Source organism: Podarcis bocagei (genome assembly GCF_964188305.1).
Source record: "Podarcis bocagei genome assembly, chromosome: 5".
NCBI lineage: Eukaryota > Metazoa > Chordata > Lepidosauria > Squamata > Lacertidae > Podarcis > Podarcis bocagei.
In genome coordinates this window covers 46,785,703-46,812,221 of record NC_138129.1, presented here as the reverse complement: position 1 = coordinate 46,812,221, position 26,519 = coordinate 46,785,703, and the positions used below count along the sequence as shown (strand labels likewise).

The window sequence follows — 26,519 nt, the reverse complement described above, 5'->3', positions numbered from 1 at the left end:
ATAGAGAACTGCTGGAACAGTTACTCATCCTGTTGTTCTGTACTAATGGTTATTTGCTGTTCCATCTGTGTTCTGATGGTAGTCTAGGCTGCATTTTGAAAAAATAAAGCAAGTCCAGCTCTTGACTCATGTATTTGGTAGCTATTTAGCAGAACGCTAATTGCTGTTAAAAGAACTGCTTTAACTCACATGCAGTTTACTGAGCTGGTTAGAAAATAGACTTTTCCTTTCATAGGAGATCATACTCCTTCCTCTTCTCCCATGTGAAATTCCTCTTTCCTTGTCAGCATTAACCATTATCTAGCTGAGTCTAGATGAAGACTGGTATCCAACAAAGTCATCCTGTTAGCGCAAGGATTTTTGCCTTCAACACAGAATTTCCTCTCCCCATCTGCTCCAAATAAATAAAAAATTGTCCAGTAGCACCTTAGAGACCAGCTAAGTTTGTTCTGGGTATAAGCTTTCGTATGCATGCTTATACCCAGAACAAACTTAGTTGGTCTCTAAGGTGCTACTGGACAATTTTTTATTTATTTTGACTGTGTCAGACCAACATGGCTACCTACCTGAATCTATCTGCTCCAGATAGTTCATGGAACCCCCAGAACAGATTTAGGTATAACCTGAAACCTGCGCTGACTAGAGACTAATCCAGTATGGTCTGCAGTCTCCATCTGTAGGCTGAGTTATATCCAGACCAGCCAAACTTTTGCTCTTCCTCTCTTCACTAACCCCCTGCCTCTGCACAGCATCCAAACAGCTAAAGGAAAGCTTGCTCATTATTTTGTGACATGTTGCTTCCTCCTAATAAAGCTGTTGCCAGGTTGTGGATTTTTGCATATTTTTCTTGTGGACCAAGGCACCTTCTTTTTGCTTTCATTGATTTTATATGGAAATAAGTATAGTTAACTTAATCTGAATCTAACCCAGGGCACATTAAAGTTGTTAGGTTAGCGTTTTAACCAGGAGTTTAGCACTGGTTTGCAACCATGTTTAATGTAACTCTTAACAGATGCAAAGCTATCTCATGATTAACACTGACAAGGAGAGGGAAATAACTCAAGTGTGGGGAGATTGAAATTTACTCATAATTTCTTAAATAGTTAGCTAAGTTGAAGTTATGTCTACACTAGGCATCATTAGAAATTTATGTTCTTTTAAAATACCTTGATACTTTCATGAAAATCCTGTGTTAATATATTGATCCTATCATTATAAGAGAACAAGGATGGTGTTCATGGTGAGTTCCGGCATCTTTTTCTAGAAAACCAGCACTGTGTATAAGTTAGGTTAAAATGGGAAGGAATGACTTGTTTATAGGTGCTCACTTTTGTTCCCAATCTGAAGCTGCATAAGGCAGAGTTCTGCCCTACCTTGAGCCCTTTAGTATGACAGATACTACTGGCTTGTCAGTAAGAGCCTTTTCCGAGCCCATGGGGCACACTATATACCTCAGATCCTGCTTCAATTTGTAGACTTGTTGAATGGCAAAGGCTGAAGTCGGCACCCTGACAATGGCTTAAAAGCAGGGTGTAGAAATATCAAAGGAAGAAGCAAAACATAATATAGCAGAACCTTGCTTATTGCTTCACTTCACTGTGGAATAAATTAAGGATTGAACTTATGTCTGAAGTGGGCTGTAGTTAGTATAAATATTTGAATGCCTTTAAACTTAGCTGAAGGCTAAAGTGGTAAATTTGTTTCTGTAATCTGCTCATAAATATTCAGCTGACGTGAATGCAGTGTGCAGCAGTCAAAGCACACTAAATTTTACATAATGTGAATAGATTGCTTTTGTACTTGAAGGTTGGAGTAGGATGTGTGACGCCTCTGCCAGGATGTGAAATGCTGGCATGCCAGTTTCAGAATCATGTTTAACTTGTATATATTCATTTTTTCAGGTGTAGAACAACTTTAGACTCCACTTTGTATGGCTTTGATTATTTTAAAGGACCGTCTGTCCCATTCAAGCAAATGAGCAGAACAGTACTTAATACTTATTTTTACTTATTTATGAATGGGTGTTCTCACCATGTCTCACCTGGTAATGGGCTGGATGAGAGCCAATAATCTGAAGATCTATCCAAACAAGACAAAGGCACTTAGTGGGTGGTTCCCTTGACCAGATGGATGGGATCAGAGTAGATATGCAGCTTGGAGGTACTTCTGAATCAGTTCCGGTTGTTGGAGGCTCAAGTGGCTTTGGTGGCACTGAGTGTCTTCCACCAACTTTGTTAACTATTCTGTGGTTTGCTTGGGACACGGGTGGCGCTGTGGGTTAAACTACAGAGCCTAGGACTTGCCAATCAGAAGGTTGGCGGTATGAATCCCCACGACGGGGTGAGCTCCCGTTGCTCGGTCCCAGCAGTTCGAAAGCACATCAAAGTGCAAGTAAATAAATAGGTACCGCTCTGACGGGAAAGTAAACAGCATTTCCATGTGCTGCTCTAGTTCTCCAGAAGTGGCATAGTCATGCTGGCCACATGACCTGGAAGCTGTACGCCAGCTCCCTCGGCCAATAAAGCGAGATGAGCACCGCAACCCCAGAGTTGTCCACGACTGGACCTAATGGTCAGGGGTCCCTATACCTTTACCTTTATTCTGTGGTTACCACTAGGTTAAATTACTGCAATGCGTTGGGGGGGGGGGCTTCCTTTGAACAAGCCTGTGCAGAGTGTGGGGGCAGCTGAGTACACTTCTCTCCGGCCTTGGAAGGCTAAGTTGGTTGGGTGCCCTGCACCAAGAACAGGTTGCTTCTTTGTTTGAGTTTATAACTTTATTCTAACAAGACTCCCACCCCAGACCTCATACAAGCTCTGCAGGGGGCTGCCTTTGAAGCTGGTTCAGAAACGACAGCTATTACAAATTCAGCTGCCAGATTGTTGACTGGGGCAGAGTGGTCTGTACATGTAACACCAATTCTGGAACAACAAAACTGGCTGCCAGTTAGTTTCAAGTCTCCAATTCAAGTTCTCCATTTAACCTATGAAGTATTCTGCAGCTCAGGATCCCAATGCCTCAAAGACCACCTCTCCCCTCATGAACCAACTTGGACCCAGCATTCATAATCTGAATCCTTCTCCATCTGACCCCTCCATAGCAAATTCAGAGAGTGGCAGCACGAGAATGGGCCTTTTCACTGGTGGCTCCTTGCTTGTGGGATACTCTCCATAAAGAGGCATGCCCGGTGCCATCTTTATCTATTTTTAGGTGCCAGGCAAAAACTGTTTTTTCAGGGTCCTTGATTTGAATTTGTGGCTTTGTTTAGTGGGCAGAATCTGTAAGACCTATCTTGTCTACTGTGATGTGTTTTTCTTTCTTCCAGGCTATATAGGCATGCTTTTAGCTTTTTATTGGTTGTGTTTGTCATAATCAGTTTTAGTGTTTATACTGTTTTTGTATGTTGTTGGTCACCTTTGTGAAGAAAGTGACTAACACAACAACTAAATTTAATTCAGAGACATCATAACAAAAATTATATGCAAGGGATTTCAGCTAATTCTGAAATCCAGTTGTGCTTATATACAACAATTTTAGGGACATCTAAACAGAGTGGCCTGAAGCAATATCTTTTACAAACAACAGAATAGCTAAGAAATTAGAAAATACAAAGGGTGGTATCTAACTAAGTTGCACTCAGGGTAGACTCACTGAAATCACTTAAGTAATTGATTTTAGTGATCGGCTTTGCTTATGACTTAGTTGGGTTCAAATCCCCACTCAGCCATGAAGCTCAGTGGTTAACCTTGGGTCAGTCACTGTCTCTCAGCTTAACCTTTCTCACAAATTTGTTGTGAGGATAAAATGAGGAGCAGGAGATCCATGTATGCCACCTTGAGCTCTTTGGAGAAAAGGTGGAATATAAATGTAATAAACAATGTTTAAAATTTGTCTGGTCCTGCTTACAATACACATCTCTTCTTCCCCTAATTTAATAATCCCTTTTATATTATTATTTATGATTTTCAGTTTTATAGATTTCAATAATTTTACAATCATTTTACCATTTCAAAACTTGACTTCCTCCCCCCCTTTCTGTAGTTCTTTAAATTTATTTTTTATATTTTCTACAAATCCAAATTAACTTAATTTGCTCATTTACTAATCTACTTTAAATATATACTCTTATAAAGCTGCAGGCTATTACAATAATCCTGCCAATGTTCTTATCTGTTTACAGTTTGTTTGTAAATATTCCATAAACCATTTACATTCTTTTGTAAAATGTTTGTTATCTTGATTTCTTAGTTTTCTGGTAAGTTTCACCATTTCTGCATATTCCATAAGTTTTGTATCCATTCTTTTTTTGCTGGGACGACGACTTCTTTCCATTTTTGGGCACGTTATTGCCTCTGTAATCACATACATTAATAAATTTCTATACAGTTTGGTAGTTCTATCCCTATAATTCCTCAAAGGAAAGCTTCTGGGTTTTTTGGTTTTTTTACAAATGTTATTTTAAACATCTTTTTTCAGTTCATTACATACCATTTCCCAGTAAGCTTTAACCTTTCTACAAGACCCCCACCTTAATAATCCTACCTAGTTAGTATTTCTATTTACCATTAGTTGATAGGACCTTGTTAACAATGTACTGTAATCAATTTCCAATCATAATTTGTGAAACAAGTTTAAACTGCTTGCATCAGTTTTATGAGACATCCTGTAAATGTACTAGTACCGTATTTTTCGCTCCATAGGGCGCACCTGACCATAGGGCGCACCTAGTTTTTAGAGGAGGAAAATACGGGGGAAAATATTCTGAATCAAATGTTGCACTAAACTATTTAAAGGAGCAAAGCGGGCGGCTCCTGTCCGCTTTGTTGCTTTAAACTGAGCCTCAGAGGAGGGTAGGAAGGGGAACCATGGCTTATCTAAGTCCAGTTAATAATGCTGAGCCTGACTTATGGCCATCGAGATTAGCCTGGCTGTCTCAGTGGAAATCTGGGGAGGCTGAGGTGGAGTTTCAGTGGTCAAAGTGTGGTTGTGTCTTCCTGCCCGGCATCTATTTCCTGCCCTCTTTCCCTCCTGCACCCCCGCACCCTGCTTCGAGGGAAGGAAGCGGAGCCATGGATCCTCTGCTCGCAACTGCAGTGGATTCCCTCCACTTTGAAGCAGGAAAGTGGGAGAGGAGCTGCTTACATGAGTGTAAGCTGCTCCCCTCCCACATTGCCGCTTCAAAGGGAGCCCGGGAGGAGGGAATCCGCTGCAGCTTCCCCCACCTCCCGCAGAAGCTGCGCGCTCTTTAAAGGGGCTGTGCGGCTTCTCCTGGCTTTTCTGGGAGGTGGGGGCATTCCCCCACCTCGTAGAAAAGCCTGCAGGAGCCGCACAGCCTTTAAAGAGGGTGCCGCTCTTGGGGGCTTTTCCCCCAGGAGGGAGAAGGGACTGATGCGGCCAGTCAGTCCCTTCTCCCTCTTGGAGAAAAGCCCGCAAGAGCGCACGAAGCTTGTGTGCGGCTCTTGAGGGCTTTTCCCGCCTGCCTCCCCCCCTGCATTCGCTCCATAGGACGCACACACATTTTCCCTTGCTTTTTAGGAGGGAAAAAGTGCGTCCTATGGTGCGAAAAATACGGTAATTTTAACAGAAAATGTTTTGTGCTGTTACAGTTTGCACATTGGGGACTTGTATGGTTTCCAAACATGTGTAATCATGACATATTGTGAGACACATGTTGCATATGCAGTTCTCCACACAGAGGTCATCTAGGAAAAATGTGATGCGTAACGCAGGCTGTAGAGCAGCCAGAACTGCAACTCATTTGTGCATCTTTGTGCAGCTTATGTAAAGCCAGCCCATGGACTCTCCCTATTATGTAGATCAGCTGCATCCAGGACTGGAAACACTGCCAGCTTGACTGGGTGTGTAGAATACTTGTGCCAAGGATTCTCAGATATTTGTCACTTCTGATTTTAGATCAGATATATATCACTGCTATGTAGCAAAGCCTCATAATTTGCAATGCCTGGAAGCATAACTATAGTGCTCTAGTCTAATGTTGAGACACCTTTACCAAATTATCCCATGCTACTTTCCCCCCACCCCTTTTTTAGTGTACAGCCATACCTTAGAAGTCAAAAGGAATCTGTTCCAGAAGTCCGTTTGACTTCCAAAACGTTTGAAAACCAAATCTTGGGTTCTGATTCAGAAGCCGCGTTGGACGTTTGGGTTCCATAAGAACATTTGCAAACCGGAACAATCACTTCCAGGTTTGTGGCGTTCGGGAGCCAAAACATCTGAGTTCCAGGGTGCTTGGGATCCAAGATACAACTGTACTTTGCAACTTTCCCTTTTGCCTTCTGCATGGACCTTTCTATAATTCCTAATTTGTTCCTAGTCTGTCTTTAGAATACATGCTCATTTGCCTTGCAACAAGTCATGTGAAGCAATGCTTTTTGCAACTGAAGCTTGTAATATACTATATATGGTTTGTATTGCAAGTACTGTACACAAATCTATAGGATATCACCACTGTAAATACTTTAAAATGCAAACATCCTGTTAGAGCACCTGCTTTGATTTTCAGTTTCTCAGCTTTGTGGAGCCCGAGCCAACATGAGATAGCTTTAATTCTGATCTGACAGATTTTGGGGCATTAAATATAGAATTCTTGTTCTTGCACTAACTAAAGATCACACGTTGCTAGAGCAATAGTTTTTTTGTTAGTATGAATTTGCAGTGCTTATATATAATAAGAAAAGTTATATGCAGCGGCAAAAATTTGTCAGGTGAATTGGAAAAGTTTCTGGTAAATGCTGCCACTACTGTATATGGTGAAAAATGAAACTACACATTCTTTTTTTAAAGCAGCATTAATTTATCTGTGGAAGAAGAGGACTCTTCTTCAAAACATGTTTTGCTTTCTTGAAAATACATGGATGATTCTTTAGTCATCCATGTTTTGTTTCAGAGCTTCAGATCCCAAGCTTGTTCCAGATTCCCAGCTGATCTTTACCTGACTGCTTAGGATCTAGTTTTCAGTCTGTGCTGCTAACCTTTCCATCGTAATCCATTCAAGATGAAAGTGAGCTGTCTGATTTTTTTGAAAGGAAAGGCAGCCAGGGTACATATTTCTGCAAAGATTGCTATGTCTTTAGTCCATGTCCAGATAATATTCCTTGTTAAGGAAAGGCCATGCATTTGGTTAGGTAATTTGTAAGGCATGCGACTTTATTTTATTACTTTGAATTCAGATTAATAAGAATAGCATTAAATTTTCAAGTCTTCGATATTGGTGCTGCCAAGCTCTTAACAGGCAAGCCTACTATATTATGTATATGTGGAATGAAATAACAGTGAACTTACAAACCTCTAATTCTGTGGCATGAAGCTGCTGACCAAATTAGCCAAGCATCATAAACTGCCCTGGCTTTTCTCTCTGTGTAGTAATTGCTATCTTGTGGAGCCCTGGTTTTGGTTTATAGGAAGGATAGTGACAAGTAATATATTACCTTAATTATGCATTGGTTTTAGATTCCCTTAAGACTTGTGGTCCAATGTGGTCATGTAATTCATAAACTGAATCTTACGGTTTTTACTGCTCTTGGCTACTGAGAAGAATATGACTTCATATTTTCCTTTTACCCTTCTCAAATGCTAAAGCTGTCCTTCATTGGTAGCTTTTCACATGTTCTGGGACATATTACTTGGCTTTGCCTTTCTAAGGCAATATCAGCATTAACTTATTTGCAGCTGATTTACCTGAAATGTGTATAATGTCTGTATGTGTATAAATGAACATAATTTTATTTGTGCAGAAGACCATAGATTCTATACATGCTCTTGATGGTATCTACACCGTTATTGCTATGGCTAGTGGCTAATGCAAATAAAGTTTCTATGTATGTATCTACAGCGCTATAAACCTGAAGGTATGAGAATTGTTTTGGTTTTAGTCTTATGTTGTTGTGCTTACTTTTCTATGGACCAACATGGATTGTATCTATGATCACACAAAAAGCAACCTTTGTGGTGTTTCTAGTTTCATTGCATGTCAGGAAGCAATGAGAAGAAATAACAATGTATTGGAAGCCATATTTGCAGAGGTCTGCCAGACCTACGGATTGCTAGGAAATAAGCTGATTACCAATTTTTTATCTTCAGGAAGTGCTACTTCTCTATAGACTGGGGTAGGCAGGCTTCATGCTTGCAGGAACTTTGTTGTTGTTTTTTGCTAGAACTTGTCACTCACCAACTAGAGACAGATGCAAGAAGCAGATGCTTAGAATTAAAGAATTCTGAGACTAGAAGTTTTATTTTATGCCAAAACTGAACTGAAATTACAACCCTTTCACAAACAGAAACACACAAACTTTTTTTTTTTTTTTGGCTTCTGCAGATTCAGCAGGATGGCAGAGTAATTTTGTTGTCATTGTTAAACTGGGAGTCAGAAATTCTTGCTGATCTGCTTCAAATCACATAGAGATCTTTCAGTAGGTTCTGATCTACCTTCTGCCCACTCCTGTTTTAGGCTGTCTTGAAATGGGCTCTATTTTCACAATGAAAATAGAACTTCAGCTTTAGTTGAGGCTGTTACTGCTCAGCAGCTTCTTAGCCTGCACTGCATTGTAAATTATATTTTACAATGTGCCCATATGCCAAGAGCTTAGGCTCCATAAAGCCTATTTATTAGCTTTGCCTTTTCTAAACTATATTTGTGTCAAGAGGTTTTTTAAATTGAGCATATGAAGTTTCAGCTTCCTCAGAAAATAGAAGAGACTAATTACATTAAAATACAGGCAACTCCCCGTTTGTGCAGGGGTTGAGTTCAGGGTCATTGTGCATGTCAGCATTTCTGCGTAAGCCCGTTCCACCCCTGTCCCGGGCCTGAGACCAATGCACGTGTCAGCAGTTGCATGTCAATTGGACATGCACAAAATGGTCACCGCCTCTATTTAAATTTTCTTAATTAGATTAAGAAAAAAATGTTGGCTGTGTTCTTGCCTTTTTTAAAAAACTAATTTACTTAGCACTCAACCTCAGGGAAAAAAGCAAGGCTCTTCTCAAACAGAGTTTTTTTTGTATGGCTCATAATTAAGCTAAAGCAAGAATGAAAATGCAGTTAACATTTACTAATTTCTATGAGTCTTTTTGTGTGCACTTCGTACAACGGCACAAGTACACCTGTAAGCTACAGTTGATTTTGGTCATTAGTAGCTAAGTAAACAAATCCTAAGAAGCTTGGCTGTTGTTTTGTCCCAACAGTAATGTAGGGTCACCATATTTCAAAAAGTGAAAATCCAGACACAAAAGTTGTTGAGCTCTTAGTTTTTGAGCTATTTTTAGTGAAATTCACCAAAATCTACACTTCCGACATGGGTTGCCACACATCCAGATTTTCCTGGACATTTATCCAATTCCCACCCAGACACTGTATCTGACGACCGAATCCCGGTTATGTCTGGGAAATTCCAGACATACAGCTACCCTACTGTAATGAAAAGCATAGTACAGTCATACCTCGGGTTGCAAACATGATCTGTGTGGGAGGCACGTTCGCAACCCACAGCGCTGCGTCTGCGCACACACGTGATGAGATCTGGTGCTTCTGTGCATGCGCGTGACATTATTTTGCGTTTCTGTGCATGCGCAAGTGCCGAAACCTGGAAGTAACCCGTTCTGGTACTTCTGGGTTCAGTGCGGTCCACAACCCGAAAATGTACAACCCGCAGCATTCGTAACCCGAGGTATGACTGTATAGCATTCCACATCCATATGGCCTGTGTTTTAGGTTTTACTGTACAATTAACTATTATCTAAATTCTCATGTTTTGTGCGGTGTGAGGGAAATCCATTCATACCCTAAACCCATAGTGTTCTTTTTGATGCTTGCTAACTAGTCAGTTTCACTACAAATTTAATCAGATTTCTTCTCCATTGTGCTGTTGTGTACATTTAGAAACAAAGAATTGAAAATTAACACCAACATAACCTTATCCAGAGTTCTGTTTTGCTGTTATTTTGTAAGATATAGTTTGGACTGTCAAATCAAAATACTGTGCACTTCTAGTTTGTGGCTTTTAGAAGTATAGAACATAACACAGAACAAAAAGAGATTATATTTTATACAACTTTTCAGCTGTAGCCCAAAATATACATGTAGTCAGGGCTTTTTTCATGACACCACTCACTTTTTGCTGCCTGTGGCACCCAATTTGTGCTGGCACCTATGACACTTATATCAATATATAAGTACTGACACCTCACTTTTTTTACCCCCCAAAAGCACTGCATATAGTTCTTCCGCAGTGTCTTCCACCCACTGTTTTGCTGATTACCTTTTTACTATTTTGTTATCACAAATCCCTGCTACAAATAAACACAACCTCTTTCCCATAATCATTAAACCGGTCACTACTGGGTAATATTACCTCATATGCATTGATTTTATAGGAAAGAATAATTGAAGTTCCAGTAATAAAACATTGTTCCTTAGAGTTCCATGATAGTTGACAGATGCACTGAACTGTAGTGGGAACACACAATGTAGGCAAGAGAAGCAACTTGTTACTTTCAGAGCTGCTTGACATTTTATGTAATGGCCCCAGTTTGACTGGGGGAAAAAACCATAGAAAGGAGAAACACTTGGGGATGCACCCTATAGATATGTTGTTGCTACTCCCTGGAACCTCATGCAAAGGTACATACACCAAGCTTTATGTGGCAGCAGCAAGTCCAGGTAAGCTTGTCAGCCTCTTTCTGTAATGTTCTGAAAGGGATGAAGGACGTCTGAAGTTGTATACAATATTTTTTAAAACACTAGATTTGCTACAGTGACATTTGGTAGTTCCTTGACCAGATAGGGTTACCTGTGGCCAAGGGGGTCATGTAGGTGGGGCCAATAAAGTCACATGGGTGGGACCAAGGAGGTCGCATTGACAGGACAAAGTTCTGATTTTCTATTCACCCTCCTCGCTTGCAGAGGTGTTGAAACAAATGCATTGCAGTTATAGGAGTACTTGGTGCCTAAGTAAACTGAAAAGTGTCTAACCATAGCTAAGGAAGGGTCCTGCTGTCAAAATTCATAGTGTGAGTTAATGTCACAACAGCCATACATTACTCGGAAGCAAGTCTTACTAAATTCTGTTGGGATGGCTTCCACCTAGGATTGGAACGTGAATTGGTTACTCTTAAAGGTGCCAAATGTCCCCCTAACCTTCCAGGCTTATGGAAAAAGATTGTCCTCCCCTCTCCAACTTACTTACTACTTTGCCTTCTTTCCAGAATGCAGAGGAATATTAAATGGACTAGGGTGTAGGAAACCAGGGTTAAAACCACTGCTCAATTATGAAATGCCCTGGTGACCTTGGGCTATTCATTGGGTTGTGAGGATAAAATGTGGAAGAGAAGAATCATGAATGGCATGAAAAGAAAACAGGCTCACTTGCTTTAATTGATTCAATAAGATAAGCTGGTTATAGAAGAGCAGCAACATGAACAATCTAATTCTGTTAGCTACCTGTCTACTCTGAAATAAGTCCTAATGAATTCAATAGTGCTTATTCCTGGGTAACTGGTGTTAATTTATTAACTGTAGTTATATCACCTCCCTTTAATTTAGTTAAAACCCTAAATGAAAATCAGAACACATTATGCATTTTAAATATTATTAAAAATATACTTTAGGTTAATATTTCCCCCCCTTCCATGCTTACACAAAAGATAAGTAAACAAGGGTCCCACTCTGAGTATCTATCTTTCTGGCACATGCTGCAGATGGCAGCACAGGAAAAAAACATGGTTCTGATTGGCTTGTGAAGAATGCATGGTGCTAATTGGCTTAGGATGGGCTGATTAACAGAGAGCGCTACTAGTGGACACCCCCCCCCACTACTCATTCTAAATCTTAGCTCCCCCCATCACTCCTGAGGAAAATGGGGAGGAAAGTGAGCAAAACAATCCATTGCCGCACCAAAGCAATTTCTGTGGGAGAAAGATACTCGAGACATTCTGGTAGTGATTATTTTGATTGGCTAAGCAGAGATAAGCAGAAAAATCTAGTAAGCATCTCATTCAGTGGTAAATGCATTAATGATGACTGCGGGTGACAGTAGAAAGGCTGAACTATGGCTTTGCAGATTTGGGACGTGGGGCGGGGGGGAGAGACTGAGACTCAGAATATTAGGAGGGTATGCCCCACTTTGTCCAACAACTGATCCTCCACTGGTTTGCTGAAGAAAAGTTAAATATTGAATAAAGTTGAGAAGGAAAAAGCCTGTTGCTTGTGTTTCATAAAGAATTAGTGGTTAACATAGTACAGTGGTACCTTGGGTTACATACGCTTCATGTTACATACGCTTCAGGTTACAGACTCCGCTAACCCAGAAATATTATTTCGGGTTAAGAACTTTGCTTCAGGATGAGAACAGAAATCGTGCGGCGGCAGCGCAGCGGCAGCGGGAGGCCCCATTAGCTAAAGTGGTGCTTCAGGTTAAGAACAGTTTCAGGTTAAGAACAGACCTCAAGAACGAATTAAGTTCTTAACCCGAGGTATCACTGTAATAGGCCTTTTTTGGATGCATATTAGCTTCTAGCTTTAAACAAGAAGCTTTAACTCCCCTTCAAACTTGCATGGTGATGGGCTGAAACCAACAAATCTGAGCTGCTCTTCGGTGCTGCTGACCAAAAATTATTTCAGAGTGTCTTTAAAAAATATGTCCAATCATGGCTGATAATAATCTGACTAGGCCTTTGGAGAAATTCTCCACTCCAGGCTATCACTTGTTTACAGTGAAACCAACTTCCATAAGAGGTGGTTGACTATCCTTCCTTGGAGATTTTTAAGCTGAGGTTCTAGTTGAGATTCCTATATTGCAGGGCGTTGAACTAGATGACCCTCACAGTCCCTTCTAACTCTACACTGTATGATTTTGTGAAATCCTAAGAATACCAAATTGCTTGAAAAGTGAGCAAAGCACATGAATGCTCCACTATGGAGTTTCATAGAACTAAGTGGCACTTGCCAGGATAAACATGCTGAGGGGTTGGTTAGGTGGTGGCATTCACCTTGATGCATGATCGAGTGCACTGACAAAAGCAGTAATAGACGTTGGTTAGAATTAACCTTCAACAACATTTTTGTGCTTGCACTCTGAGAAATAGCACTCCCCTGGAAAAGATGGGAGAAGCATGTGAAAGCTTTGATCTGTGCTGGGTTGACAATATTGCATGAAGACTGGCAACTTGACAAATGCTTCCAAATATATTCCTGCAATCATTAGAATGAGAAATCTTGCTTTTTTCAAAGATAGAGTGCTCACTAGATTCTGTGTAAATTTTTGCCCCATGGATTGCCCACACATTAAATTCCCTGGTAGCAGTTCACCTCCCACAGTTTTGGAAGCTGTTAAACCAGGTTGACTTGCAACAGCATCACCATTTCCTTTTTATACTATCTTGGATTTATAATGTTGGCACAGTTAGATGCTTGTTACGTTGCAATGGGAATGATTTGTCCTTTTTGCAAGAAATTGTTGAGGCAGCAAACTGTATGTTGCTCCTTTTCTGTAGCACTTAAAAACATTGATCACAGAGAGACCTTTTATTTTGAATTTATTTTCAGCCTATCTACAGATAGTTACTACACGTACCATATGTAAACCACAACATGCACTGAGCTGTGTCTCCCTGCTGTACTGTTTTTATATGAATGGCTGTGCACAAGCATGGAATTTTATGCTTGGCACAGAAATCTGTAACCCAAGCACTTTAAAAAAAGAAATATCAGTGTTCTTGGCCTTATGGGGATGGCAGTAGGTTCAAAGGGATAGCTAGATTAACCTCAGAAGCAATTCATAGGATTGTTAGTGATCAGAAGCCAGGGCTTCAGAGACATCACCCAAAAATTAAACAGCAATTTCTGAAGTTGACTTGAGAACTGCGTAAAGCAAAATGCAGACAAAAATAGCATGGGCATACCAGGAAGCAGCTTTGCCTAAAGCAGCTCTCATGCCCAAATGCCCTTTGACTTTTTAAATTCAGGGGTTATGGGGGGTTCTACATGGGGAAACTGTTTCAATGGGATTTCGTGAGAAGTATCTAAATGGGAGGGGTGCACACACCTTTCGTTCCCTGTTTGTCAGTTTGATACTGACGGCCCTGCAGCACGAAGGCAGAAGTAGTGCCGTTTGTGATGCATTTTTAATTATTTCATCAAAACTGAAGTAACTTGGCACAGAAGGGAGTTCTATGCGTTCCCTTCATTGAAGTTCATTGAGCTATTTTTTATCCTTAAAAACACTCTTGAAACAAATTAGCAGAGACTGGGAAAAGTAAGGTGGGCAGCCTTGAAGCATCCCTCAGGGCATTTACCTTTTTACAGAAGAATTTTATGTTTAAGTGTTTTATGCATCAGCTGGGATTGAAGAGGCAAAAGATATTAACAGACATGGAAGTTCTGTTTGTTTTCCAGCACAGAGTATGTCAAGCTGCTTTTGTTAGTGCATGCTAAATGAAGCCTTTTGGCAAATGTCCACATTTCCACTAAGGGAGGGGCACAGCTGTTCTAAATGGAGGGACTTTGTTAGGCTTAAATGCTGAGGCACTTGCATGTTGGGTGTGCATAATAGGATTTGTCAGTGGAGCGATAAAAGAGCAGAGCTAGTTACTGTTACCAAAATGGACTGTTTACTTGGACTCCTCTATTTCTCCCCACCCCACCCAAAAAAATCTACCGCCAACATTTTTGGATAACAAAGCATTGAGCTAGTGAAGGCTTCAAAGCATCTGTAAATCTCTGACCTTCTAGATTGCAACTGTTCTTCAAGGGTAAACTTGAGGTGCCCTTTGAAAATTATGAATGTAATAAATACAGTAATAAGTATAGGGAATTGTTGCCAGGTGGGCCACAGAGAATAGGTACTTGAATTTGCCTAGTGGTTACTATTTAACTTGATTATAAGCTTGTGGGTTTCACAAGGCCCTTCAGATATTAAGTCATCCCATGCTACTCTTATATAACTTTGGTGCATAAGAAATCTGAGGGTGTTTTCCTTTTAAAAAAAAGCAACCCCAAAGTTCTCACGTGAGGTTTTTTTTTGTGATGTAAGCAAGTGTGTGTATGTGGGGAAGGAGAAAATGAATGGTGTATCATCTGAATGCAGTTGAACATGTGATTTGGATCCAAGGGTCTCTAGCATGACTGAAATGTCACTTCAACTCATGTAAGGGGGTAGAAAGATTGTCCTCTGAGCCTCTACATCAGGCATGGCCAAACTTGGCCCTCCAGATGTTTTGGGACTACAATTCCCATCATCCCTGACCACTGGTCCTGTTAGCTAAGGATGATGGGAGTTGTGGTTCCAAAACATCTGGAGGGCCAAGTTTGGCCATGCCTGCTCTACACAATATCTCACAAGGTAGGCTTTTCATAAAGCACTGAGCTGCAATCAGGAAGAGAGAGCAAGATAGTCCCATTTCATGAGTAGGGCACTGCTCATGTGTCTTGCTATCTAAGCTGCAGTATATGCTTTTGGGAGAAGCATACTTTTAGACTTCAAAGAAGTTCTCTACACTCTTATACATATTGGCATTTGTCAGGAATAAAAAGACGTCATTCAGCTGAAATAACTGATCAAAATCCATGTTTCTATTGGGTCATCTTATGTACTCAGGAAATTTTTTTATTGGGTTGGACTGTTTTGTGCATATTGGACTTAAAAATGCTTGTCTTTGTGTTTCTTTTATTCTTGCATCCCCTTGGTCCCCATGACTGCAATCTAAGAAAGCTCCTTTCAGGATGTTGCCCCACAAGAAATACATAAAGTAACATAAAGTAACTATCTGTAAAGTACCTGCTTCTTAGCAGTAAGAGAAACAGGAAATCTGAAAATAGTTTAGTGCACTAAAAACATTGGGAACCCTATTTCCACATCTGCTTTTGAGTATCTACCTCATTTTAATGTTAAATTGCACAGCCAACCATAGAAGTTGTAGAATAGTTTAAAACTTTACCTGCAGTGCTTAAGACCAGGAGGCAACTCATGGTACAAAAAAAAAAGGGGGGGGGGACATGGCCCTTTATTAAATTATGGCCTGAACTTGTGCTGCTCTGAATCAAACAGTCTTAAGAAGAGACCTTGCATAATCCATTCTCCTAGACAAAATTGTGCTTAACTTAATGGATTGAAATGCATGTTTTGCTCTTTCCCAGCAGTTTCACCAGCAGGTGCCTGATGTCGTCGAAGTTCAATCTTTCTCCAATGTAAGAAACCTGCAAAACTTTGCCTAATCTGGGAAGCAGGCTGACTGCTGGGGTTGCTTAGTGTGCAGTTGTTTTCTGCTTTCTTGGTGTTTGTGTTTTTCCTTTGCTGGGTTTTGAAAACATTTGAGTCTGTTCTGGTGCTATTTGTAGAGTCCTATAAAAGTCAACGTGCTATATCAAACATGTTGTAACTCATACGTTTATTGGATAAAAATGCTTTTTCCTGCTGGAGGTCTTTGACATTTAGACATTATGCTACAAGCTTACTTCTATAAAATCATACTGAGGGGATGTGAATTTAATGTCAATTTTTTAGAGGTAGCCCATAGAGGACCCTAAAAAAATGAGAGGAGTGGCCTTTCATTGCTTTTGAAAAAATTGCTAAAACAAAGCAGTGGTGTCTCAGCAGGAGTAAATCTAACCTATTGCTACTTTTGATGTTGTTTACTTGTTGTAGTGCAATTAATGTGCATGGTACTTTCCTCCCCCCAAAGTTTACAATCTAAAAGTTGATGCAGGAGAAGTGAGATGAACAGGGAAAATAAATGAATGTGTCTGTTAAATGTCCTTAGGCATTTGCTCATAAGAAGCAGTTCTACATTAATTTGGTAATTTGTCAGGGATGTCATCTTGAGATTCAGTCTTCTCTTTCATAATAAGTTGATTTTATTATGGTAGCATAAGATAGCAGATCTTATGAAGACATACCTCAGAAGTCTATTTCCACTGCTGTTAAAGTGCATCTTAAACTTGATAACTTAAATGAGATGTGCAGTAACTTAATATGTCAAGGTTTGTGGATTGAACAGTGCAGAACTAAATGGAGTATTAGATATCGTTGTCTTGCAGGAATTGGGCATAAACCCATCAACACCATTTGCCATCCATGTCTATTCCTAGACAGTACTCCTAGGTCTTTGAGCATACAAACAAACCCAAAGAAGCTCCTCCTCCTCCTTCTTTCTCCAGGATTGCACAAGAAGCGCCTGGGCATCAAGCTCTGTAGGCTGAAGATCTGCTTAGATGTTGGTACTTAAGACCACTTGTCAAAGTACTTTTTAAAAGATGTAGAGGTGGTGTTTTTGTTTTGTTTTTAAAAAATCAAATCCAGAATGTGGCATTGACTGCAACAATGGATTCCTTTTTTTGAGATGTAAATGCTTGGGAGCATCTACATGAACCTGTAGTTCAGTTAGATTGACTGGCTTCTCTCTTCCTGGTTGAAACGTACTTTAGAATACTGCTGCTTTCAGTTCATGTTTTCCAGCTCATCCTAATGTCTTTGCAGCCTTTCAGTAGAAGCAACTTGGTATTGGGTTATTTGCCTTGAAGGTTCCCTTCTTAGCTGAAGTGGCATATTCTTTATTGGTAGTGGGGAGTTTCTGTATTTTAAGGTGAGATCAGAGGAATAGATTATTCTATAGTATGAACAAATGTTATCACTTTCTTGCTAGTCATCAGCTTGGTAAGATGCTTGTATAGATTTCTCTCTCTTATATTTACCATGAATTTATTATTTCCAGACAGCAATACATATCTCTTGGACGTGTACCTTTATACAATTATAGGATTAAGAAGCTCTCTAGTCAGGTGTTGCTCAATTATCACTAATAATTTCTTATGTTTTTCAGATTGAAAAAATAATGAGCTCCATTGGTGAAGGCATTGACTTTTCTCAGGAACAGCAGAGGATTTCAGGTACCATACTGAACTGCTAAAGGGTATGAGTCAATTCAAACAAGTGAGAGAGCAGTACAAAAAGTTGGGCCCATTTGGGACTTACCATTGAGGAACCTTGTTTTTCTCAACCCATAGTTGAGATATTCAGCTATCTTAAGGCTTCCCTTTAAGACCAGAAATCCAGATAAGAGGCAGCAATTTGCTATTCTGCAGTCCCTAATTAGATGGGGATACCCATCAGTATTTATCTGCCAGCGGAATGGCCAAGGTTGGGGATCCCCCTCGAGTAAATTTGAGGGTGCAAGGTTTAGAGCTGTACAAGGGAGAAGAGAAAGCCAGCTTTCATGATATTGGATTATCACCTCTCATGCTTAATTTAATGGACTGGCTACCCCTACCCCTTTACTACAACTCCACTTTCACTGCTGCTGATACCATACATTTTATCTGACCCCAGTTTTGCCTTCCTTCACTTATTTATATATTTGTTTGTTTGAGTCTATTCATGAATTACTAACCATAAAGTATCTCAAAATGATTTCACACACTAAAAAAAAAAAATCATATATGAAAATAGCTTTAAATCCAGTACAGATTCAGACTAGGATAAAGATCTCCACTTAAAAGGCTTGTTGAGGAAGGAAGCGCCTCTATATTTTGTTATGTGCTGCACACAGCAGAAATGGGCTCTGTGTTCAGAGAGTTTACAATCTTTGGCGGGGTTAGGCAAAAAGAGACTACAGGGCGAGATGCAGCAAGAGCAGGGCTTTAAAAAGACACAGTACAATGGATTCCTTGTAGTTTGATCTGCTGCCTTTTTTCTACTTAGGTCTATTTGGCTCTTTTTTCCCTTTCCTTTTGTATAGTTTTTATATTGCATTTTTAGACATTTTAAATACTCAGAAAAAAATTACCGTCTGTAAAAAAAAGAGGAGAAAGGGGAGAGGAGAGGGTGGGACACAAAGCACTTTTCAAGAAACCTTAAACCATCAGTATAAAGGGCCCATATGTCTGATAATTTCCTGGCTTGATTTCATTCATGAAAAATCACTTTCTGGATCTTGATTCTTGCATGTACATGAGCCAGAGCCCCACTTGCCCTGGGAAAAGATGCCTTTTATACCTCTTTCCTCAATCCCTTGCCTTCTTTCGTGGCAACCTTGACTGAGACTTTCTGACAAAGGTGGAAGACTGCATCCTAGTTCTACTCCCACCCCCATCTTCTCAAGCCTTCAACACTAATTTGTAGCAACATGAAGTCCTGAAGGTGGCATCTTCAAGTCATTGAAAAAGCCTTGCTGTAATAATTAAAGCACAATTTTCATCAGATTGCTTTAAGGAGTCTTGTAGTCTGGGGCAAGAGGAAGGGGAATAGCAAGGTTTTTTCAGCAATACCTCCTCATATAAGGAGTAGAGAATAAGTGATTTTTAAATTATCAGGAGTTCATCTTTGGCTAAACCTTGTGGCAGCTTGTGGAATATTTTAGTACGGTGTTCAAAAATGTGATGCAGAACAAAGCAGCAGTGACAGCCCATGGCAAAAACATGAAAACATTCAGAGGTGCTGCAGCAGACTGACTTGCTTTTCAGAAAACTACCAGAAATGTTCCAAGTTTTTACAGCTCATTAAAGGGTGCTAAAATAAAATAAAAAAACCCACACATTTACTTCCACACCTGGAATGGAAGCATGAAGTAAGAATGTGGATTGAAATACAGCTACAAGCTGTAAGCTACTGCTTAGTTCTGATAACCCCACAGGTCCTCAGAGAGAAGACTGTTATACCCCCTTGCCCCACCCAGTTTTGCAGAAGCATTTTTAAAAATCTTAAATGAGCCTAAAGTGGTGAAGAAACCACAGAAACAGTCCAGTGAGGACTGATCATATTCAGTAGCCAAGGAATTTTTCAAAGAAAAAAAGCAGGAGGAGAGAGAAAGTGGCATGCCCTGTTTGGATGAAATGGCTGGCTGGACCTCTGAACAGAGAACTTGTATTAGGAGGGAGGGTACACCGCAACATATTGTTGCAGTTTCCACTTTTCTATGTTATAAAGCAAATTATTTTTACAACAAGTAAAGATAACAATATAAAGAAACAACTCTTAAAGAATGCATTTTGGAAATAGGTTATTTTTCTAAGATGAAGCAATAAATACACCATTCACTTTTAAAACTTTCTCCCCCCTGGTTGAGAACTTAAAAAAACAAAATCCATGCCAGGCCAAACAATATAAGTATTTTGCTGGGTATATCTTTCATATTTGTAGCAGACAACATAGAAACAAATATGTAGTGCTATACATGAACCTAGAAGCCTTATCTGATACCACAGACTTTTCAAAAGTGTTGCATTGACCTATATGTTAATGGAACAGCTTATATAAAAATTTTTTATAGGATCTTCTACACAAGTAATATAATACAGGCCAAGCACCTAGTAATCTATGCAGAAAAGACTGCAAGGTGGGAGTCACTTATTTCAATGTGGGTATTAAAGAAGACCAGTGTGTTTATGTTCATTGATCTTCCTTGTTTGGCAGAATTGCTTTTTCTGTAATTTGGTTGATGCAGAAAAATGTACTTTCTGGCAAATCAGTTAAACTAAAACAGATCAGAGGTGCATTTGACTGCCATATATAATTTGCTTCTGTCAGTCGTCGTCGCCCCCCCCCCCGGCACTCCATAATGCTGTTCTGATTATTTGTTTATTTAAAAATATAAATTTATCAGCAACCTTTCATAATTGCTGGCCCAGTTCATATGTTACAGCAAACTACAGCCAATGGTTCACTGTGAATGCGGACATTGCTCCTGCTTCAATTCTCCCTTCCAGCAAGTGGGAGCAACTAACTACAATCATTGTCTTCGCATTATGTCCTACCTGGGGATCAAGATTTGTTTTGGTTCCAATGAACCATGATTGGTAAGCCAAGAACAAATATTGGCGTAACATCTTGGTTCATTTGGAGTGAAACGAACAATGATTCCTGGTTTGGATGTAATGCTAAGTCACGGATTAAGGTTTGTTGCTTGCGCTGACTAAAGGAGGAGTGAAATAGGAGTCTCGTGTGTGTCCACAGAAAGTGTATGCCATTATTGGAGCACATTACTGGAAGTCATTCAATTTTCCTATAAAATCTGACTATGTGACTGTAGAACAAAAGTTATATGAAGGAAATTTGCTGGAGCTGCAGTCCAAGCAGATCCTTTCTCTTCTTATTCTGTAACAAGTTCAACATAAGGAATCATCTTCAAATTAGTTTAAGTTTCAAAAGAAACGTATCAGGCTGTTCTTTGGATTGGATTTCCCACCTCAGCATATTATGCCCCTTTCTGAAGAGGCTCAGTAATTGGTCCTGTTCGCATAAAGAAACCCTCCCTCCCTCCTTGCTTGCCTGCCTGCAGCGATCATTTCAACTTACCTAAATTTACTCGCTTAAATTGGATAAATATTGCAAATGTGTAGCTGTGCGCTTAAATTTGTCATCTGCTTTTAAAGGCATTTTGTGATACATATTTTTATTAATGGACATTGTAAGTGGAGGAAGGGTCCATTGTGTTCATAGTCATAATCCTCTGATACAGGAGCAATGAACATTCCAGGAAATACTGCATAGCATTCAGCCTTGCTGAACGTGGTTCTTTTTACATAGTAGAAATAACAATTGCCTAGTGGAAGGAACTGATCCGAGGCCTTTGGAACTGTGCCACTCCCAGAAGCATAGCCTTTAGGCTACATGTTTATGTGTGGCCCATCAAATGAGACGTGCTTCTTCTACTGAGTACTACCATTAGAAATGGGTTGTCCCCTCCCTCTTGTGTGGACCATAACACTCTACAGTGGTGCCTCGCAAGACGAAATTAATCCGTTCCGCGAGTTTTGTCGTCTTGCGATTTTTTTCGTCTTGCGAAGCACGGTGTCAGGAAAGTTTTGGAAAAGCTTCAAAAATCACCAAAGTCTTTAAAAACCTCAAAAAAGGCTACCACACCGCGTTCTATGAGTTGCTCCTCGAAGTCAAGTCGCAACTGTATTAACGGTGTTAAGAAAAAGGAAACAAACTTGCAAGACGTTTCCGTCCTGCGAAGCAAGCCCATAGGGAAAATCATCTTGCGAAGCAGCTCAAAAAACAAAAAACCCTTTCGTCTAGCGAGTTTTTTGTCTTGCGAGGCATTCGTCTTGCGAGGTACCACTGTATATTCTGTTGTTCAGTGTCACTTAGACTGCTGGCAGTTAGAGCTTCCCGGTGTCGCTCGTCAAGTTTTTGTTTCGTCATTTCCGATCTCACTTCAAAGACGTGAATTCCTAGGGTTTGCTTTTCCTTTAATTCTAAAATTAGAAGTGAGCAAAGGGCTATTCACAAGTCCACAGGTATACTCAAAGCATGGAGGGCGGAGGGGGTCATGCTAAATGGAATTATGGCAAGGGATGCCTATACATGTGCAGCTGAGTTCCTGCTGATATAGAAAGTCTGCATGCACACAGCCCCCTTGCCTATGTTCTGAGCAGCATGTGAGTTGGTGCCAGGATCCACTCAAATAATGGGGGCAGCAGGCACAGTCTTCCTTTTCCTTCCACACATTGGGGTTATGTGCGAAAGGGTCTCTTATGGATGTCCCTTGTCTCTGTTCATGTACCAGTGACTGAAGTAACCAACCTTTAAATTTAAAAGGCTTGGGGTCTTCTTGCAGAGACTTTGGCAGAGGCTCTAGACCTTTCTTTCCTTTGGGATGTGCGGATGCCCTGTTCAATATAAACTGCTACTGCCAAGATGGGATTCTAAAGCTTTACAAAGAGTGAGCATTCTGTCCCAATAGAAATGTGCTCACTGATCCTTGTCCATGAACATTTTCACTAGCACCACTGATTAAGAAATCTATTAAAAGGGCAACACATCCTCAGAAACATATCTTTAAAAGGGGTCTGCCACATGAAAACAAAAGCATTTGTTTTTCTGCAACAACTTGGCCTCGGGCCTCTATTTGCAATGTAAGGTTTGTATACTTTCCATCTGGTCTTAATCCACTTAATATTCTTACCCTTCTACTTGAAAAAATTACTGTGTTGGAGCAAAATGGCTTCATGGCATAAAATAACCCTCTCTTTGCTGCAGTTTTCTTGCAGGAGAGGATTCCCTTGGCATGGAGAGGTTGTATATAGTGTGCTGGTTTTACAGTGATTTCATCCGTCATTTTATTACCCAAAGCCAGAGAAGAATGAGTGGCCACTGCAACGTCAGTTTGCTTACATAAGTCTTGTTGCATTAGAGAGAATTTGGTAGCTAGTTAAACAGTATAGCTAAAATGTGCTGTATTCTGCTGCACAAAAGCTCATTGCAATTTGCATCCAGTTCATTATTTTAAACACTGTAGTAAAGCTGACAGTATTATTCAGTGCAGTGAGTTAATACCTATTGTTCTTTTTAAGGATTGGCAATTTGCACCAATGTTCTCCTTTTGGTACAGATTGGTACAGACTAATGGTTTCCCAAACCACTGACTAGGATCCGCTAGTGGCCTCAGTGCCACAGCCTGTCCAAGGCCTCCTCACATGCCTGCCCTACCCCCTAGCCATGCCACTGCATTTTGGTTGGACCAGTGCCAGCACCCATGCTGAGTACAAGTGATTGAGAAGCAGAAGTACAGTGAGGGAGGAGGGAATGAATGTCTCCCCCCTCTGAGGAGAAAGAGCCAGAGGGAGGTGTTGAAGGAAATGAGAAACTAAGATAAAATGCTGCTGTTAATGAATATTAATAATAAATAAAATGGGAATAGAAAGGAAAGGGATAAGAGAGGAGAGCTGTTATAGGAGGGATGAATGAAAGAGGACCAGGAAGAAGCTGGCATGCTGAGGTTAGGGGTGGGGTTAAGGTCCAGTTGAGTGTGAAAGCAGAATGGGAGAAGAAATTACAGGACATGACTAAAAATAGAGGCATGTGGAGGTGAGATGGGGAAAAATATAAAAGAGTAAGTCTTCTTCATGTAGAGCCTCTGGATCAGCAAATTCTACCTAAAACGAGGAGGCTGTCACAATACCTCCAGAGCAAATGTCTGTGCTTAGCTTGAGGAAACCTGAGCTATGAAACTCCTCAGCGCAATGAAAATGCTGTGACAAATAATTTAGCAATTTCCAAAGATGGATTATATATTTGTAGAAAATGATGTCAGTAATTGCCACCTGATTATGTCAAACTGCCTCTATCTGCCACCATTTTGAGATGGGCTCTGCCCCTGCCCCACCATTTTGTAACTGGTGGACCTCAGTAATTTTCAGCTATCTGAAGCAGGCCCTGGGGATGGAAAGTTTGAGAGCCCCTGGTGTAGCTTTTTCTTGGTGGCTGTAGTTGATATGTTTTCAATTTAGCACTCAAGTTTGCATTAAATGCATTCTCTAATGCAGACCATGTATCAAGATACTGTCTGTTTATGTCTAGGCACATGCCCAAAATGAATGAGTGGTTTCTCCATAGTCTTATAGTGGTGTACAAACATGAAGGTACAGAGTCTTGATTATCAAGGTCATTTTGCTTTGCAGTCAGAGGGTTGCAATCCCATTATAATAAACTGCTACCAAATCCAAGGTGCTCAGGGTTAAACTAATGTAGTAGCCTTCCTGGTGGCCAAAAATGGTCTGGTGCTGCCTGAGTGAGCTGTCCCTAGTTAAACACAGAGGGTAGGATTCTTTTAGCAGAAGCCCTATGCAAGGGCTTTTTCTTGGGCAACAGGGCTTTCCACACAGCATCTCCAAAATTGGCTTGGGGTGGGTGGGAGAACCCCCAGAACAGTGCATGAGGAGAGAGGATAATTTCATTTGGCAAACTAGTTCCAACTGGCAAATTCTAGCTTAATTCTCTTTTGCCATGCTATGCAAATGCAAAACACTTTAGACTTAAGTGGAAAACTATGAAACTACGTTGGCTGTCTTCATCAGTATCACAACATAAGCAATTTCTTCAGACTCTCAAACTTGAAATGGAGTTGTGTTTTGATTTTGATTTTATATTCCAATAGTTAGGTGTTGGAAATTATACTTACTACGAAAACGCTGTTTAGGGCCTTTGCGTATATTCTGGCTCTGGTTTTCGAACATCCAAGCTAAAAACTTTCAGGGCCCTTGTACACTGCTGCTCCCAAATAATTATGAGAGAGTTTAGTAACTTGACTTCTTCATCCCCCCACAATGGCAATTCTGTTCCCCAGTAGCTTCACAAAAGTTGCCTTTGGTGTAATAACTACAGTATCAGATCAGATCTGTGGAGGCAAAGCATCTTTAATAATCCAAGACGAAGCAAATGCTACATGCAGGCATATAGAAAGCTGGTGTAATATGTTTGTTTACAATTGGTCTGACTCCCTTCAGTCATGCTTACCTTTCAGTATCTGAAAATCTCAGCTCACGTCTGATAAATTAATCCCCGCATACTGTATCCGTTTTATGCTGAAAAACCACACCACATGGCTCAGGGTAATCAAACAAATTTTTGAAATTGCAATTTGAATATTGCAAAGCTGCCGTCTTATTTCTCTCTCCCTTGCCAGCTTCTGTTCTGAAACCTGATCACTGCTGCTTCTGGGAGGGGTGTGAGCATGAGGGGAGGGGAGGGAACAGCCAGTGAGAGAGCGAGAGACGTTGCAAGTGTGGAGCTTGCTGCCTTTAGACAAAGCAGTCTGCTGCAGCTCTCTGAAAGGGACACATGCTTGCCTGGGAAAATACCAGAGTCCTTTTGCCTGCTTATGGAGTAGAAAGGAATCAGCCCTGGATAAGGAAAGAATCTCTGGCCAGCAAGAGCCTGCTGCTTGGAATTTGGGGATATAGATGCTGTCCCTTTGCCCAGGCTTTGTCAGAGAAGGGAGGAGGAAATCTTTTGTGAGTGCTGCATCCCTTGTGCTGCAGTATGCATTAAGAAGGCTGGCCAGCTCCCGAGCACTCATTAACACTGACTTGCTTAACAGAGGATCTTTTCTGAAGGCCAGCGTAACAGGATCTCTAACCCCTCGATTGTTCAGATAATAGCCAGCACTGCATTGTGTAGGCAGTCTGGAAAGAAAGGGGTGGAGGCTAGTTTAGGATGTTCAGAACTTCTGATAACCACAGGGTTCAAAGACTGCAACCCCGGTGTCTTCATCAATATTTTGCAAATGCCCTTCAGTGACGGACATGCTAGGAAGACTGAGAAAATTCTGCGTGACTTGCATAGCAATTCCTCTGAGGACTGCAAAGACGTGGGCTCTGAACTTTCCTTGCTTCATCAAATATCACCAGTTCTGCACAGGGAAAGTAACAAGTTCCTAGACTCTCCTCTGATGTGTGGAGGGAAGAAGAGGCGTTCCATATAGCTTCTACGGGGCTCTTGGAAGAATTTATTTCTGACTAACCGGCTGAAAGGAGGTGCCAGGACATATCTAACCCTATCTGCTGCGGAGAAAAGGGGAGGGGGCGTGTTCATCTTGCTTGGCTTTCCTCACCCTTAAACCAACAAGCTAAGATGCTTTGTTCTGAAAGCTGTTCATTATCTCAGTAAGGAATTTGAAGGTAGTACTTGCCTTTAGTGGAAGAAAATGAAGGACGGGCAAATACAAGTGAACAAAGAACTGGCAGGAGCAGGCATGTTGGGTGGAAAATGAGCTGACCATTTATCTTTTTG

The 26,519-nt window shown here is 40.6% G+C and overlaps 1 protein-coding gene across 13 annotated transcripts in view; it reads left to right on the top strand.

Annotated features, from left to right (window-relative positions):
- The window catches only part of ANKS1A (ankyrin repeat and sterile alpha motif domain containing 1A), a 117,436-nt gene that overhangs the window by 53,525 nt on the left and 37,392 nt on the right, over positions 1-26,519 (top strand). For 8 of the 13 annotated variants that reach the window (XM_081195802.1, XM_081195794.1, XM_081195804.1 and 5 more), the window contains 2 exons: positions 16,148-16,198; positions 17,830-17,896. In XM_081195802.1, the coding sequence (XP_081051928.1) occupies positions 16,148-16,198; positions 17,830-17,896 (118 nt within the window). The remainder of the gene's footprint in view (positions 1-16,147; positions 16,199-17,829; positions 17,897-26,519) is intronic. The other 5 variants (XM_081195801.1, XM_081195803.1, XM_081195798.1 and 2 more) reach the window with 2 other exon arrangements.